Source organism: Geotrypetes seraphini, chromosome 2 (genome assembly GCF_902459505.1).
Source record: "Geotrypetes seraphini chromosome 2, aGeoSer1.1, whole genome shotgun sequence".
In the NCBI taxonomy this organism is placed as follows: Eukaryota; Metazoa; Chordata; class Amphibia; order Gymnophiona; family Dermophiidae; genus Geotrypetes; species Geotrypetes seraphini.
Window position 1 is genome coordinate 323,448,700 of NC_047085.1, and position 18,197 is coordinate 323,466,896.

At 44.2% G+C, this 18,197-nt stretch overlaps 1 protein-coding gene across 1 annotated transcript in view; it reads left to right on the top strand.

Annotated features, from left to right (window-relative positions):
• Positions 1 to 1,524: 1,524 nt before the first annotated feature.
• Positions 1,525 to 18,197, top strand: part of AZI2 (5-azacytidine induced 2) — a 125,994-nt gene continuing 109,321 nt past the window's right edge. Inside the window, exons 1-2 of the mRNA XM_033932844.1 lie at positions 1,525 to 1,657; positions 13,103 to 13,335. Coding sequence (XP_033788735.1) covers positions 13,111 to 13,335 — 225 coding nt within the window. The 5' untranslated portion in view covers positions 1,525 to 1,657; positions 13,103 to 13,110. The remainder of the gene's footprint in view (positions 1,658 to 13,102; positions 13,336 to 18,197) is intronic.

Sequence of the window (18,197 nt, forward strand, 5' to 3'; positions counted from 1 at the left end):
AAGGTAGGAAAAATGATTTTATTTTTAATTTAGTGATCAAAATGTGTCCGGTTTGAGAATTTATATCTGCTGTCTATATTTTGCACTATGGCTCCCTTTTACTAAACCACAATAGCGGTTTGTAGCGCAGGGAGCCTATGAGCGTTGAGAGCAGTGCAGGGCATTCAGCACACCTATCGCAGTTTAATAAAAAGGGAGAGGGTATGTATATTTGTCTATTTTTGTATGGTTGTTACTGAGGTGACATTGCAGAGTCATCTGCCTTGACCTCTTTGGAAAAAACCCTGGAATATGAATGATAATTAACATTTTCTCTGCCTTTCAGTGTGCTTTGTGGGTTTTTAAAAATTTTATTGTTGGTAGATCATTTTGACTTGATCATTTTAAAAGTAGCTGGCAAGCCCAAAAAGTGTGGGTACCCTTGCTCTGCACGCTAGTTCTTTTTAGTATTGTCCTGCTAATCTCTATTCTTTAAGCAGTGTCCCCCACCCGTCACCCAGCCTGCCCACTATCATATAAATTCTGGCATTTGGTACCTGTTCTTTTTTTAACTCAGCTGACAGCATAACCCTTTCTTTCTCCACTATTTTTCAGTCCTAATCCTTTTTCAACAACTCACAGAGCACTCATTAATTCCACCAATTCTTTTCACAGACTCGGTGCAAAAGATCCTCCTTTCTCTTCAGCTGTGCAGCTCAGCCCCGCCTTCCTATAACTAGAACAGCCTTCCCATTGGCTGGAGCCTACCACAACGTCAGCGGTGGCAGGGGGCAGAATGGGAGCTGTTGTGAGCTAAACTCTTGAAAAATAGCCACACACACAGCCATCTGCCTGGATTTTTGACAAATAACTGACCGTTTTTAAAATCGTGAAAAAATTCAGACAGTTGGCAGTCCTAGCTTTCTGAATCCTGAGCCCCTCTGACCAGCTACGCCCCCCATAAACTTTTGGGCCGGAGGCATGTGCCGTAGCCCCAGCGCCGAGTGACGCCGCGTTCAGGAATCCCCCTCCGCGTCTCAGCTCGATGTCCCTCTCCTTGGCGTCCGCCGGCGTCGTGACCCGCGGCCCGCCCCGTCCCCGCCGCTGCCTCGAGAGGGATGGGAGCTCGGAGGTCGGCGGGCGGCTGTGGACCTCGTTTCTGGCGGGAGTAGGAGACGATCCCACCTCGACCCGAAAGAGTCTCCGATGAGAAGAGAGAGAGCGCGCGCAGCGAACCCCGGAGCGGCAGAAAGACGCGGAGCAGGAGAGAGGGTCGGAGGCGGGGTCTGCGCGATCGCGGGGTGAGAAGTGCAGAAAAGCCGAGAGGGGGGGGGGGGTTTGTAGGGTTTTTCTGTGTGTGTGTCCTTGCTTTACCCGTTGTCCTCACCTGACCCCCCCCCCTCTTCCCCCGTCTGTATCAGTCTCCTCCTCTTTGTGCGTCCCTCCTCGCCTCGTTTCTCCTCTTCGTTATTGTGATGTAGCGCCCGTGTCTGTCTTTGTGTCTGAGAGCGTGATCTCTGGCTTGCAGTTTCCTTCTGACTCCGTTATGGCCATCTCTGTGTCTGGCTTGCAGCGTATCGTGCCCGGGTGCCTCTCTTGTACTTCTTTTTTTCTCGCTGGTATTGCGTCTGGCTGCACGTGACTGTCTGTCTGCTGTCTGTAATCTGTCCCAGAACAGGTGAAGACTATATTTTTTCTTTTTCAAAATGCTGATATGTAAACGTCCTGATCCTAATTGCTTAGCTGTTAATGTGAGTGGTGGTGGGTTTTTTATTTTTTTTTTTTCAGCTGAGCTCCCGTTGTCATGTGCTCTTTTATTACTGTATATGCTGTCCAGGATACCTTCTATAATATCAAGGATCTCAAAGTCCCTCCTTGAGGGCCGCAGTCCAGTCAGGTTTTCAGGATTTCCCCAATGAATATGCATCGAAAACAGTGCATGCACATAGATCTCATGCATATTCATTGGGGAAATCCTGAAAACCCGACTGGATTGCGGCCCTCAAGGAGGGACTTTGAGACCCCTGTATCTATATGGTGATGTGATCAAACCCTAAAAAGAAAGCCACATAAGTGATACTTATGAACTTAAAACACTCAACCCGCTAATCCTCTGTATTGAAGTCAGAGCCGAATTGATCATAAGCCATGTGAGGAGTTTGTGACATTCCGAACATGGCCGTTACCGGGGGTAGGAAACTGGCAAAATAGAACTTAAATGAAGATTTCCTAACCATTAAATTTAGTTTTATTTGATATATTGTAAGTATACTCCTTAAAGGTCATCAATACAAAGCATACATAGCATTTATAAAAGCTTGGAATTTAAGTATGCAGTTTCTTAGTAAAGAGAGAAACAACTCCCAGAGTTTATCTTTCGGTCTTGTTTTAAGCAACATGTCCCTTGCTCTTACTGAACCAGTTCAGTGAGATTCCTTTAAGAAAAGTCTCTGGGTACATACAGCATGTTAAAATTAAACTAAACTAAGTTAGTAATCCACAAGAATAGTAATCTGCAGTTGTTGTATCATATGTAATTGATCTGATCTGTGTAATCTTTTTTTTTTTTTTAAATTATTTATTTAATTTTATAAATATACATTCATACAGTATGTATATAGGAAAGAGAGATTAAACATATTAATTAAAAAGAAAAGGAAAAGAAGAGAACTAAACAACTTCCATTACAGTATCAATCATCTCTCAAAAAAAAGTCCACATTATGGGAGAAGCAATTCACATTGGTAGGGCCTTATATTATTACAGAAATTATAATATCATACAAAAAAAATGCAGTGTTACTTCTTCAAACAAATAAAATCTAGACCTTATTCCACTGTGGAAGCACTGGACAGCGTTACCCCTTTAGCCTCAAGAAAAAATCGTAGTTGGGGGGGATCAAAAAAAATATATGAATGTTGATCCAACAAGATCAAACATTTGCAGGGATATCTAAGTTGAAACTTAGCCCCCAAAGACAATACACTTTGTCTCATTTCCAGGAATTCTTTCCTTCGGGATTGAGTTAATTTAGATACATCCGGAAACATAGAAATCTTAGAGTCCATAAAGGTCACCTCTTTAAGCCTAAAAAATAACCTAAGAAGTGCCTCTTTATCTTGCTGAAAAACAAATGTCACCAGAAGTGTAGAATATGAGATGACTTCGTCCTCTGAGGTTTCCAAGATTTTCGTAACATCCATAGGACTCAAATTAGTTGAAGCCTCAGTTTTAGAAGCCTTCTTTGAAATTGGAAGGTAATAAACTTTGTGTAATGGAGGAAAACCATTCTCGGGGTATTTAAATATCTCTTTCAGAAATTTATAAAATAAATCTTTAGGCGTCATTGCTAAAGTTTTAGGAAAGTTAAGTAATCTTAAATTCAACATTTTAGTATAATTTTCCAAATTTTCTACTTTCCTTATTAATAGCAATTTGTCCTTCATTAAAGTAGTCTGTGTTAATTGAATGCCTTGGACCCGTTGATCCAGGCAGTCCATCTTTTCCCCCTGAGATTTTATTTCCTCCTGCATAGAGTCAATCCTTACATTGTGTGCATTTACCAAAGGAAGAGTTCCTGCACATAGTTTGTATAGAGAGTCTAAAGCAGTCCAAATAGATTCCAAAGTGAACTCAGTTGGCCTTACCAGTGGGGGGGACTGATGGAATTTGTCCCCCAACCTCTGATGCCAACTTTGCCTTCTCCAACGCTGAAATCTCTGCCTGAGCTAGCAGGGAAACCGGTGAGCCCTCCAGCTCTCTCGGGGTGGATCCTTCCTGTCCCTTCAGAGCCGCCGTAGTTCCCTGGTCTCGCGGCTGTTGGGGAGGCTCGGGTCCTGCAGGGCTAAGTGAAATATCACTCCCGATGGCCGAGACTTCCCTCTGCCTCGGCTCAGCCGGTTCGCCCCAGGGTGAAGAAGAAAAGAAGCTCAGGATCGTCTCCTGTCTTCCCGGGGTAAGTTCAGCCTGCCGGGCTGTGGCAGCCGCTCTTCCCCTTCTTTTCGGCATGCCGAGCTAAGAAAAATAACCCGACTTTCAACGAGGAAACTAATTAAGCAGGAGAACCGATAGTGAGCGTCCTCACTGCACCGCGGCCATCTTGCTTCGTTGGGTTTAATCTGTGTAATCTTTACTGAGTTCTAGTCTAGTCATACTGTGCAAATGTAATTGGATTGTTAAATTCAAATGTGAAACTAAGTTTCCATACTACTGAAATGATTGTAAAAGTGAAAGGAAGCAATAGAAACTAAAAATACGACCATACTTTTACATTATAGTTGTCATAGTTTTCTAGGGCTTGAGAGTTCAGGTAGCTATTAAGAAACAGTTAAGCACCCTGCTTTCCAGACTGTTTAAATGCAATTTTAGAAGGTTTATAAGTGTAAATTATCATAATTTAAAAGTAGCAATTATACCTGTAAGCATCCAGTTTTGAAGGGGAATGGTTTGAATGGATCTTAAATTATACATCTTTCTTATTTTCCTAAGGAAATACATGTATACTACCAAATAATTTTCCTTTCACCTGCTTCAGGACATACAACTACAGTAGAATCTCAGTTAACAGGTATTCAAATAACTGGCCCTCAACCAACTGGCAAAAAAATTGTTTTCCTCAGGCAATGTCCGAAGTGGTGCTCCTGACTCAACAAACCCTCCCCCCCCCCCCCCCCCCAATTCCTGAAGCAGCAGGCAGCTGATACCGAACACCCCCCCCCCCCTGTTCCCGACAACCATCCTCCCTCCCTCACCCAAAGCTGCGGTGGCAGCTGGCGAGCAAAGGCAGCATAGGTAAACAGGTAGCTCCTGGCCAGCCGTGGCAGGGCCTTTCCTCTGCTGCATCACTTTTGACCAGAAACTACAGTTATCTAGCATCCACCAAATCCCCTTTGGTGCCGGATAACTAAGATTGTACTGTATTAACTGATTATTTGGACTTTGGATATGGGAAGAATGAGGTGGGAATTGTACTAATCTCGCTCCATTTTAAAAAAAAAATTATTATTTGTGAATTGTCTGTTCTGCTGTATGTGCCTCCACATGCACACACTTTTCCCATGGCTTATACTGTATGTATTTTATTTTTTTTAAAAAAAAAAAGACTACAAAATTCAGTGAAACCATTCATAAAATAATGTTGCTGCAAATTGCAACTTTCTTTCCTTGGACACCTTATCCAGATTTGGACTTTATGGGGTTATTGATAATAGAGCACCTAGGCAAGTGGTCTTCATTAATTTTTAAGCTGGGGCCACTTTGAATTCTAATGAGCTAAAGGAAAGCCACCGATATCTTCCGATGCAGAGCCATGACACTGTTGACCAGTTAATGAGATCCATTCCCACTTGCTCACTTTCCAATTTCATTTAGGGGTATCCTTGAGGCTGTGAGTATTTATGTTGAGAAATTTCTTGTCCTTCCAGCAAACAGCTCTCTCTCCCCCCCTCCCCGCCCCCAAGACTGAGTAGAGAGGCAGAGTAGCAGGGCAAAATACAAACAAAGAATGGAGGATACCATTGCACCCCTCCCCCCTCGAACGTTGCATTGAAGAACACTGACCTACATTAATAGGGCAGGAAAGTACCTGTTTTATACTAGGACACATCCTGCAGAAATCACACCGAGATTGAAGGCACAGATAGTTTCTAACATTTGCATCTGCTAGAGAACTGTGTAAATGTTAGCAACTACTTATGCATATGTTATACAGTAAAATGCGTGTGTAGATTACAACTCTATATCCTGTCCTAACTTTTCTTTGAGCATGCTTACTGTATAAGTGCATACCAGCTTGTACCATGCATACTTTCAGGCATGACCTAATTTTATAAGAGCTCATTTATGCATCAAAAACATGAGTATGAAAATGAACATAAGAAAGGCCATCTCTGGAACAGACCTTAGGTCCATCAAGTCCGATGATCTGCACTCGCGGAGGCCCCGCCCAGGTGTACCCTGGCATAGTTTTAGTTCTCATATCACTCTAAGCTTCTCATAAGGAGATGTATGTCTAGCTTACCCTTACCCATGTCACTTTATGCCACTCATAAGGAGATGCACATCTAACTTACCCTTAAATCCTAGAACGGTGGATTCCGCAATTACCTCTTCTGGGAGAGCATTCCAGGTGTCCACAACTCGTTGCGTGAAGCAGAACTTCCTGATATTTGTCCTGAACTTGTCCCCCATTAACTTCTGTCCATGTCCTCTTGTCCGTGTCACATTAGACATTGTAAATAATTTTTTTTCCTGCTCTATTTTGTCGATTCCTTTCAGTATTTTGAAAATCTCAATCATATCCCCTCGCAGTCTCCTCTTTTCGAGGGAGAACAATCCCAGTCTCTTGAGTCGTTCCTCGTATTCCAAGTTCTCCATGCCCTTTATTAGCTTCGTTGCTCGTCTCTGCACCCTCTCGAGTATTTTTATATCCTTCTTTAGGTATGGAGACCAATGTTGGACGCAGTACTCTAAGTGTGGTCTGACCATTGCTTTATAAAGCGGCATTATTACTTTCTCCGATCTACTCGTGATTCCCTTCTTTATCATGCCCAGCATTCTGTTTGCATTCTTCGCTGCCGCCGCGCATTATGCCGACGGCTTCAGGGTCCTATCGATTAATACGCCCAGGTCCTTTTCCTGTTCTGTTCTTCCCAGAGTCGCACCTGACATACTATACTTGTGCTCCTTATTTTTTTCTGCCTAAGTGCATCACTTTGCATTTTTCCACATTAAACTTCATCTGTCATTTGTCTGCCCATTGCTCCAATCAGCTCAAGTCGCTCTGGAGTTCCTCACTGTCCTTCTGCGAGTTGATTGCCCAGCATAGCTTTGTGTCATCTGCAAACTTGATAATCTCACTGGATGTTCCATCCTCTAGGTCGTTGATAAAAATATTAAATAAGATGGGCACAGGTACCGAGCCCTGGGGCACACCGCTGGTCACATTTTCCCAGTCTGAGAACTTCCCATTTATGCCCACTCTCTGCCTTCTGTTCTCCAGCCATTTGCCTATCCATCTTAGTATATCTCCTTCTATTCCATGGCCTTGCACTTTCCTGAGGAGTCTTGCATGTGGAACCTTGTCGAACGCTTTCTGAAAATCCAAGTATATAATATCCACCGGTTCTCCATTATCAATTTGTCTGTTCACTGTCTCAAAAAATTGAAGTAGGTTCGTCAAACATGACTTCCCTTTCCTGAATCCATGTTGGCTGGCTCTCATCAGGTCGTGTGTGTCTAAGTGCTGGGTTATGCTATCCTTGATCAGCGCCTCCACCATCTTCCCAGGGACCGACGTGAGACTTACAGGTCTATAGTTGCCCAGTACTCCTCTCGATCCTTTTTTAAATATCGGCGTGACGTTCGCTATTTTCCAGTCCTCTGGTATCTGTCCTGTTTTTATTGACAGGTTGGCAAGTTTTTGCAATAGTTCTCTGATTTCCACTTTTAGCTCTTTCAAGACTCTCGGATGGATTCCGTCTGGTCCAGGAGATTTGTCACTTTTGAGTTGGTCGATCTGGCAGTGAATCTGGTCCAGGTCCACTCCTACTGTGGTAAGGCTGTCCTCTGTTGCTCCTTGGAACACTTTTACTGCTGCTGGAATTGTCGCAGTGTCTTCCTTTGTAAAGACAGATTCAAAGAAGGAATTTAGTCTGTCTGCGATTTGTTTGTCTTCCTTGATGTACCCTTTCCTTCCCTGGTCGTCCAGCGGTCCCACTGCCTCTTTTGCGGGTTTTCTCCCTTTCACGTACCTGAAGAAGGGCTTGAAGTTTTTGGCCTCCTGCACAATTTTCTCCTCATAGTCCTTTTTGGCATCCCTCCGTCGCCCTGTGACACTTCTGATCTTGCTTGTGTTTGTTCCAAGTTTCGGTTGTTTTCGTGCGTTTCCATGCTTTAAAGAAGTCCTTCTTTTCTTTTATGGCTTCCTTCACCTCTTTAGTAAGCCACGCTGGCTCTCTTTTGCCTTTGGATTTCTTTGCTTTGGACACCCGTGGAATGTAGAAGCTTTGAGCTTCCATGATAGTATTTTTCAGGAGGGACCATGCCTGTTCTACCGTTTTGACTTTGCCCATTTTTTTCTTGATCCGTTGTTTCACCATGGCTCTCATGCTATCGTATCTTCCCCTTTTAAAGTTTAAAGTCGTGGTTGAGGTTTTAGTACCTTTCCCCTTCCCGACATCGAGGTTGAAGTTGATCATGTTGTGGTCACTCGTCCCCAGCGGGACCGTGACTTCTACTTCCCTTGCTGGCCCCGTAATGCCATTTAGGACCAAGTCCAAGGTGACGTTTCCTCTTATCGGCTCTCCCACCAATTGTTCCAGGAAGCAATCCCCTAGTACTTCCAGGAACATTGCCTCCTTGCCACAATTTGAAGTTCCCAGGTCCCAGTCTATCCCCAGAAAATTGAAATTCCCCCAAGATTACATTTCCTGTCTTGCATTTGTGTTTAATTTCTTCTATCATTTCCGAGTCTGTTACCTCCCCCTGTCCTGGCGGTCGGTAGTAAAGGCCAATCTTTGTGTCAGCACCATTGTGTCTGGGAATCTTTATCCAGAGGGATTCCAGCTTCTCTTTCTCTTCCATCATAGTCTCCCTCACCAATTCTATTCCTTTACGAACATATAGGGCAATACCTCCACCTTTCTGCCCCACTCTATCTCTTCTGTACAGTTTGTATCCCTGTAGTACTGTATCCCATTTGTTTTCATTATTCCACCAGGTTTCTGTTATGCCAATGATTTCCAGTTCGTCGTTTTTCGCTATTGCTTCTAATTCTCCCATTTTGTTTCTCAAACTTCTAGCGTTCGTATACATACATTTGAGTTCCCTTTGTGTTACCTTCTTGGACTCTTTAAGCTTAGCAGTGTCCCCTGGTTCTTTCACGGTATCCTTTTCTGCTCCAGTGTTGTCTCTCTTATATGCTTTGTGGTGGTCCCCTCCTGTGTTTCCTGGTTCTTTCACGGTATCCTTTTCTGCTCCAGTGTTGTCTCTCATATGCTTTGTGGTGGTCCCCTCCTGTGTCCCCTGGTTCTTTCACGGTATCCTTTTCTACTCCAGTGTTGTCTCTCTTATATGCTTTGTGGTGATCCCCTCCTGTGTCTGAGTGGTTGTTCATAGTTCCTTCTTTGGGACATCCTGTCGCCCGGACCATCGACTGGTGGTCGACTGTCGGCTTTCCCCTGTCCTTTAGTTTAAAGCCTTCTCAATGGCCTTCCTCATGTTGCCTGCCAATACTCTTGCTCCTTCCTCGTTGAGGTGTAGTCCATCCTTCCTGTAGTACTTGCTTCTTCCCCAGAACATTGTCCAGTTGCACACGAAGTCAAAGCCTTCCTCTTCGCACCATCGTCTCATCCAGGCGTTGATCGCTTGCAGTTCCCCTTGTCTCCTTCCATCCGCTCTTGGTACTGGGAGGATCTCGGAGAAGGCCACCTTCACCTCCCTGATCTTCAGTATTTTTCCGAGTGAGCGGAGCTGGCCCTTCATTTCTTCCCTGTCATACTTCCGTCCGCTCACATCGTTGGTTCCCACGTGGATAAGCACTGCAGTATTCTCACCCCCTGCGCTGTCTATGATCCTGGAGATCCTGTTGGCCACATCCTTCACTCTTGCTCCTGGAAGACAGGTGACGATTCTGTCCTCTCTCCCTCCTGCGGTGTAGCTGTCCACATGCCATACAATGGAGTCTCCCACAATGATCCCCATCTTCTGTATTCGGTGATTCCTTGGGGGTCGTAAGTCCATGTCCCTGGTATAGGACCGATCTTCTCCCTCCTGCGATACTCCTGAAGTTGTTTTCTGCTCTTCAGGTGGGGGGTGTCCCCATACAGTCTCCCTCTTACTCCTGGTGTGTGGTCGCCCCTTGTCTCCGCTTCCTTTTCTCCAGAATATGCAGGGGTGTCTTCTCTTCTCTTGTCCAGGCCTTCTTCCTGAGTTATTCGGGTACAGTTCTCCACATGTTCCTGGTGCGCTTCCTCGATGTACCTTTCTAGTTCCTTCGTTTGGACTGAACTGCACTAGAAGCTTCTCCTGATCGTGGATTTCCTCTTCAAAGGTGAAGAGTTCTTTTAGATTCAGCACTGTCTCCTCTAGCAGCCGGACTTGCCGTTTCAAGCTATCCAGCTCCATGCAATGACTGCAAATGTATGCCCTAGTCCCCGAAGGGAGGTAGTCATACATATTGCAGCCAGTGCAGAAGACTGGAAAGCTCATCTTCTGGCTTCCCAGGGCTTCCATCTCTTGTTCCCCTTCTGAGATGTTCGGGCGAATTGGTTATGGACCTTCTGTCTCTGTCTTCTGGATGTTCTCTGATTTCCTGGTTACTACCTTCCTTATTGTTGTGAGTCTGCTGGTGTTACTGTTCAATTTGAGTCCACTAGTGTTAGTGTGTTAGTGTCTGTGCTTGTTTCCCCTCTAGGTGAGAGGTATGTGAGGGAGTGTGCGCCCTGCTGTGTAACTAGCTAAAGACTGGGTCTTGTGGCTGCCTTCCTGCTTGTTGTGAGTCTGCTAGCTTATTGTTCCGAGTCTGCTTGTGTTACAGTGTTGGAGTCAATGAGTACTCGTTTGCCCTTTAGGTATGTGGTATGTGAGGGAGGAAGTGTGTCCTATTGTGAGGGAGTGTGTCTTGTTGTGTAGCTAGCTAAAGTCTAGAATTTGTACCTACCTTCCCGCTTGGTGTGAGATTGTTGGTGTTACTCTGCTGGTGTCCGAGTTTCCCGGCTCCTTCGCAAAGGCGAGCTCGCCGAATGGCGACGCGCCGTTAGCTCCTCCCCCTTATAAGGGGGAGTTCGGCGCTGCCTTGCCGACGCGGTGGGGGTGGGCGGAGCTATCTCTCGCCGCTGCCCCAAGCTTCCTTCTCTCTCTGCCCACTGATGATCTTTTTCTCCTGCGCTTGCCTGCTTTTAAACTCCTGCTCTCTCCCCTTTTCTTTGCCGCTGCTCCTCCGCTCTCACTCACCAAGCTGGTTTCTTAAGTTTTGAACTGGGAGGATGAAGCAAATAAATTGGGAAGAAATTATTATAGGGTCCTTTTAATAAGCTGCAGTATTGCTGGCATGCACTTAGCACAGCTTAAAAGGGCTTACTGCAGGATGCATTTAGGCTTTCTGCAGTAATTCCCAAATCTGAATGCTATTTGTATGATAAAAATTTATTTACTTTTTAATTTTTGGTTGAAGAGGTATGTCAGGGTGGGGACGGAATGTTTCTGCATTAGTCAGAGGATGACCTACAATCAGATGGCTGGATATGTTGAAAACAACCATGGGAATGATGCTGCAGGACCTTTCCGGACTAGCACACACCGATTTCTTTTTAGATCCGCAATTCGAGTCAATGGCACACAACATCTCAGTTAGTGCAGGCTAACTGATTAGCGAAGGGTTACTATATGAACCCTTACCACCTACAAAATGAGTGGCAAAAAGTTCTTGCAGCGTGCATTAATAGCAACAGTGCATGGTCATTAATACAAAAAAGGCCATTTTACTGTTAAAATGACTTTAGTATATGGGAAAGACCTGTGTAAGGGCACAGTAAGGCCACACTTTTCACCATAGCTTAGTAAAAGGACCCCTATATTCTCATGGTAATATACTACATACTGTATGCATACATGTATTAAATATTTTGTGCTTGAACAATTCTGAAGGAATATATTTTATAACAAATGTCTAAAAAAATGGGTAGGTATAAAATGGGTTACGGAAAGCTAAGGGCTACTTTTAGAAAGCCATGGTAGAGGTTTATACTATGGGTCAGTGTGGCAAATACTCCTAGAAATTCTATGAGCATCGGAGCATTTACCTCTCTGGCCTGTGGTAGAAACCTCCTACCACAGCTCTGTAAAAAGCCAGCATAAATGTTGTACAAGGGAGACTGGTTAAAGCTATTACTGTGAAGTAAAAATAAAATCTCATTTTTTGCTTTGATTTTTAATTTTGTACAAAAAAAACCTAATTTCTTGACAAAATTTCAAAACTGACTCACTGACTTGTGACTCTTGATCCTGGGACACCAGGACCATATGCAGTAGTTTTATTTATTTATTTAAAATATTTCTTTCCCACACATACCCGTATGTACTTTAATATAAACAGAGGTAACCTTTTTCCCCCAACCAGGGGGTTAATATTCAAGTGCAGTGCCTTGCCTTGCTCTGCATCCTGTTTCCCTTTCCTCCCTGCTCTACTGGGCTCTGCATTCAGCCCCTTCACTCACTTCCTACCCTGACCTGCCAGTCTCTGCACCCACCCTCCCTGCCAGGTTCTGTACCCTGTGCCTACCCCCCTCCCAATGCCTTGCAGGACTCCACCGGGCCAGGACAGTAGGGATCCCTCCTGCCTCCTGTTCCAGTCGATTCTAAGAATTTTTACCTCCCTTCCCACCTCCCCCAAGTAACTTTAGAATCCCTGGTGGTCCAGCGGTGAACCATGGCAGGCGTAACCTTCCTTCACTCCTGCTCGTGCAGAGCCACTAGCTGATTGGCTGCTGCAAATGGGGAATAGAGTCGTGGGTCAGGGGCAGGCCCGACATGCAGGCAAGCAGCAGATTCCTCCCTGTGGTGGCCGCAGCTGTTCTCCATGCTGTTTGCCGACTGCTGGGAGGAGGGGAGAGTGAGGAGTCAGCAACGCATCTGGAGTGTGAGCAGCCCTGCCTTCGGTCCTGGTCCTGCTAAACCATCAGACAATAAGCCAGACACTGCAGGGTTTTCCCTTTTGCCAAATAGCTATAGGCTCTGCCGGTCTCGATCCCACCTCTTAAAATCAGGAAGTAACTTCAGAGGGGAGCGGGATCGAGACTAGCATGTATGTGTCTCAAGCTGTTTCTATATGTCATCATATATATACATAGATAAAATTATAATATTTCAGCATACACGAAAAACACTTTATGTAGTGATTTTATTTTGCTTCTGGACAGACTGAACTTTGTTAGTGTGGGGTGATCAGATTCAAACTGTGTGCAAAAGGCAACCAGAAATCCTGATGAGGAAAGAGTTGAAAAATGTTAGATCTAATGCCTAAATTGTACTGCATTATTTAAACTGCATCTTTTTGGGGCGATTGGTGGGGAAAAAGCAAATCAGAAAATTTTAATTTTTGACACACCAAACGTTTCATTTATAGCAGCTGCCATGGATATACTGATAGATGACGACATATCTATTTTGAACCATGAAAATGCTGAGAGTACTCATAAGAGTGTTCTGGAGACTCCCATTTCAGCGTTTGCAGGTGATGAATCCGTTGCATCCCACTTTGCTCTTACTAAAGCATATGAAGACATCAAAAAACGGCTGAAGGAGACTGAAAAGGAGAATTCCTTCTTGAAGAGGAGAGTAAGGCTGCTGGAAGATAAGGTAAATGCAGTTTGTCTCTTAATTCTAAAACCAAATAGCAAAATAATAAATATATAAATATTGCCAGTGTTTCAAAAGGAATATGGTAGGCAAACAGACTCCTTCCGTGAAATTCATAGGTACATATTAGACTTCTTATGTCAAAATATTTGTTCACAAATGTATGTTTTTTAAAATCTGTATTATGTGACCTTTCAGAAAGGTCAAGAGTCCACACTTATTTAAATTGTGTATGACTTGTTCTTCAAGGAACTTTTACATGCTTATTCTTACATGTTCTTATTGGATGTAGTGGAGAATCCGAAATAAGGACTAGATATGGAGATTTCAACAACCTGACTTTCAGAGGATTTGATCTCCTCACCTGGCATGGTGTAATGCCACGTATCTATCTAACAAGAGTGTGCAATAGTAACATCCAAAGAAAGCATCAGAGTAATATGATATTTTATTGCATAAACATCAGATAAACACCAGATGAAACAGAATATATACATAAAATAGAAACAGAAACATATATATATATATATATATATATAAATAAATAAATATACAGTGGTACCTCGGTTTACGAGTGCACCGGTTTGCGAGTGTTTTGCAAGACGAGCAAAACATTTGCAAAATCGGCACCTCGGAAACCGAGCGTGGCTCGATTTACGAGCGCTCCCCCGCGATCCGGCACCCTTTCCCCCCGTGAACTTGCAGGCCTTGAGCTTGCGCAGATGCTCAAGGCCCAGCAAAAGAGGAGGCCAATCTTCGGGCACCGGCACCAAGCACAGGACATGCCGGTTCCGGTGCCCAGATGATGGTAAGAAGCGGCCGGGGGATGCCCAATCACGGTGGGGGGGGTGCCCAATCGTGGCGGGGGGGGGGGTGCTGGATCATGGCGGGGGGGGTGCCGGATCACGGGGGGTCCTTCTGGGGGAGCAATGCCGGTTCTCGTGGGGGGGAACCTTATCAAAGTGAGTTTCCCCATAGGAAATAATGGAAACTCACTTTGATAAACAAGCATTTTGGATTACAAGCATGCTCCTGGAACGGATTATGCTCGTAATCCAAGGTACCACTGTGTATGTGTATATATATATATATATATATATATATATATATATATAAACTTTACCATGTCTGTCAAATTCTAGGATGTGACTCTCAGTCTTATATAGCATAAAAAATGCTGAATTAAGTTATTCACACACACACACTGCTGTTCCTGTAATAAAGAACAGGTGTCCCACTTATCTCACAGCTGGAATGTTGGTCGCTGCTCGAACCCTCCCTTATCACAGTACCATGAAAATCCTTTCTCATTAATAAAGTTAAAAGCAGACATGAAACAGCACAGGAAAACTCCCATAATATGCCCTCACTAAAACAAGTTGAAAGTTGGAACAGAAAACAATAATTGAAGCAGACGTGAAGATTCAGATATCAGTAGCCAAAGTGGCCACATATTCCATGCCCTGGCCGGTCATAGGCATAACAGATGGTTTCCACACCTCCCACTTTTTGATAACACGTCGGTGTGTCCTGACATATTAGTTGAGTACCAGTCCAGCTGTACATACCTCTTTTTATTTGTCTGCTGGACAAGAATTGGTGCAAATTTTTTTTTTCAGGTTAAGAATGTTGCTTAGAATTGTCTTGATGGGGATACTGATAAGGAATTTAGTTTTGATTCTGTGCTGCTTCAGGTTCCAAGTGATATCTCTGCAGTCGGTGGCATAAATTCAAATTCAAGATGTCAAAGCTTTAGTTTTGAAGAGGGCCTCCCAGTAGCAGCAGGGTCATCCTCCTCTGAGGTGTCCCAGTCTCCACACTTCCCTTGGACTTTCTTCCTCTCTCCCTGCCTTTCCCCCCCTTGTTAGTCTCTGAAGCTGGTAGGTGATGAGCACCGCAAATATAGAACTTACCTCCAGTGTGTTACTATGTCACCTTAACAGCCTTCTTCTAAAATACTCCATTAGACCCAGCAGGAGAAGCACTTAAGCATATCTCCTGCTGCCATGGGGGTCAAGTTTCATAAGAGCTTTTTTTTATTTTTTCTTCAAAAAGTAGTCTTATCATATTTATTAAACAAAATACAGTGTCTCTCTTCCATCAAGTTTTTATGAAGTTTATTTAAAAATTTGTTATCCCGCTTATCAGATTTCTAAACGACGTACAATAATAAAAATATAAAATTTTGGGTTATACAGATTGGCAACAATATTAGACATATATTAAGAGCCTGACATCAACAAACAGTGGGTTAGAGGGTGGAAATACAATTATAAATTGGATAGAAGAACATTGAGGGAAAGTGCAAATGGAAAGGGATTGGTTACATCTGTGAGGAGGGAAATGTCTAGGTGTTAAAGATCGAATGTGTCTTTGAACAAGAATGTCTTTAAGTTACGGTAGATTTGAAGCGATCTAAAGAAGACTCCTCTCGAAGATGTGTAGGCATTAAATTCCATAATTGTGGTGTGGTAACTGAGAATATTGATGTAAGGGTGGTATCATATATTTATTATATGCTGGAGCGATGAGTAATCTGTTTATAAACTGAGGCATGTGTGAAGTTTTGGTTTTAAATGCCAGTAACAAAATTTTGGATGTTATTCTGTAGGACATTGGGAGCCAATGTGCTTTGATCAATAAGGGTGTTACATGATCAAATTATCTTGTCTTAGTTAATAATTTAATTGCCGTATTTTTAATTATTTGTAACCTTAGTTCTTTTTGTGTAATACCCTTGTAAAGGGCATTACAGTAGTCTATTTGTGATATGACAATGGAGTGTATTAAGGTATTCAAAGATTATTAAGTATTAAGTATTAAGGCTATTCAGGTGGGGTTCCCTGAATGGAAATCTTTAAATGATCATTACAGCTTAGAATTCTTATGTTTCCAGGCAGATTTTCTGGGTCACCAGGCCGCAAAGTGGTATAAAATTATATCTAATTATTTGAATAAGAAGCCTAAAAATGGATTAAGAGGTATTTGGAGCATTGAGATTAAGCATCAGATTAATGCATCTCAATGGCCACGTATTTGGTCTTGGAGAATTAAAGGTACGATGTCAGCATCTATTAGGCAAACATGGTTCTTTTTGTTGCATAGAGCATTCTGGACCCCTACTAGATTACAAAAATTAGATTGCTCTAAGTCTAATAGATGCTGGAATTGTAAAATTGAAGTTGGAACGCTAGACCATCTTTTATTTTATTGTCCATGTATTCAGGCATTTTGGATATCAATATGGGATCAAGTTAATATGTTGATGGAGAGTCATGTGGCTTTATCCTATGACACAGTGATTTTTGGAATGTGTATGAGGGCCAAATGCCAAATATCTACAGCAAACAATAAATTATTGTTGATTCTTACGGGAGTGGGAATTCAACAGATAACAACTAATTGGAAAGACTGTTCTAGATTGAATTGTAATTTTTGGTGGAACTCAGTTTGTCATATGTATAAGATGGAAAGATTTCTTGCGATACAGAAGGGGTATTTTAAAAGATTTCAAGAGGTGTGGAGGCCATTAATTGAATATTATAACGAGTAAAGTTTATTCTTTTTCCTTAGGGGATAATATATAGAAATGGGATGGGATGGGAGGGATAGGAAGGGAAAAATATTGGAAATATGTTGTTATGAAAAATAAGGAGATATATGTAATAGGATGGGATATTTATTGTTGTGCATTACTGGGTATAATAAAATGTTTAAAGTGTTTGAGGAAGAAGGATGGGGGGAGGGACAGATTTCATGTCAGATTAATTGTATTATCAAAAAGGGATATATAATTACCGTATTTTCACATAGATAACGCGCACCCGTGTAAAACGCGCACACGGGTATAGCGCGCGAAAAACACAACTTCATGTACAGAAACTTTTATATACCGCGCACACACGTATACCGCGCATGCCGCCCCGACTCCCCCATCGCCGCCCGACTCTCCTTTCGCCCGCCCCGACTCTCCTCTGGCCACCCCGACTCTCCTTTCGCCCGCCCCGACTCTCCTCTGGCCACCCCGACTCTCCTTTTGCCCGCCCCGACTCTCCTCTGGCCACCCCGACTCTCCTTTCGCCCGCCCCGACTCTCCTCTGGCCACCCCGACTCTCCTTTCGCCCGCCCCGAATCTCCTCTGGTCCCGCCTGCTCGTTTCCAGCCCTGCCCCGAGTCTCCTCTGGTCCCGACTGCTCGTTTCCAGCCCTGCTCCGAGTCTCCTCTGGTCCCGCCTGCTTGTTTCCAGCCCTGCCCCGAGTCTCCTCTGGTCCCACTTGCTCGTTTCCAGCCCTGCCCCGATTCTCCTCTGGTCCCACCTGCTCGTTTCCAGCCCTGCCCCGAGTCTCCTCTGGTCCCGCCTGCTTGTTTCCAGCCCTGCCCCGAGTCTCCTCTGGTCCCGACTGCTCGTTTCCAGCCCTGCCCCGAGTCTCCTCTGGTCCCACTTGCTCGTTTCCAGCCCTGCTCCGAGTCTCCTCTGGTCCCGACTGCTCGTTTCCAGCCCTGCTCCGAGTCTCCTCTGGTCCCGCCTGCTTGTTTCCAGCCCTGCCCCGAGTCTCCTCTGGTCCCACTTGCTCGTTTCCAGCCCTGCTCCGAGTCTCCTCTGGTCCCGACTGCTCGTTTCCAGCCCTGCTCCGAGTCTCCTCTGGTCCCGCCTGCTTGTTTCCAGCCCTGCCCCGAGTCTCCTCTGGTCCCGCCTCCTCGTTTCCAGCCCTGCCCTGCTTGCCGCTCTGTAAGCATGCGCAGACCATCTACAGACAAAGAAGATGGTCTGAGCATGCTTGCTGCTCAGTTTTCTGCGCCAGGTTGTCTGGGCGCGCTTTTGATCTGTCACCAAGGTGGGCCTTTGTCACAGTGTGCTTTTG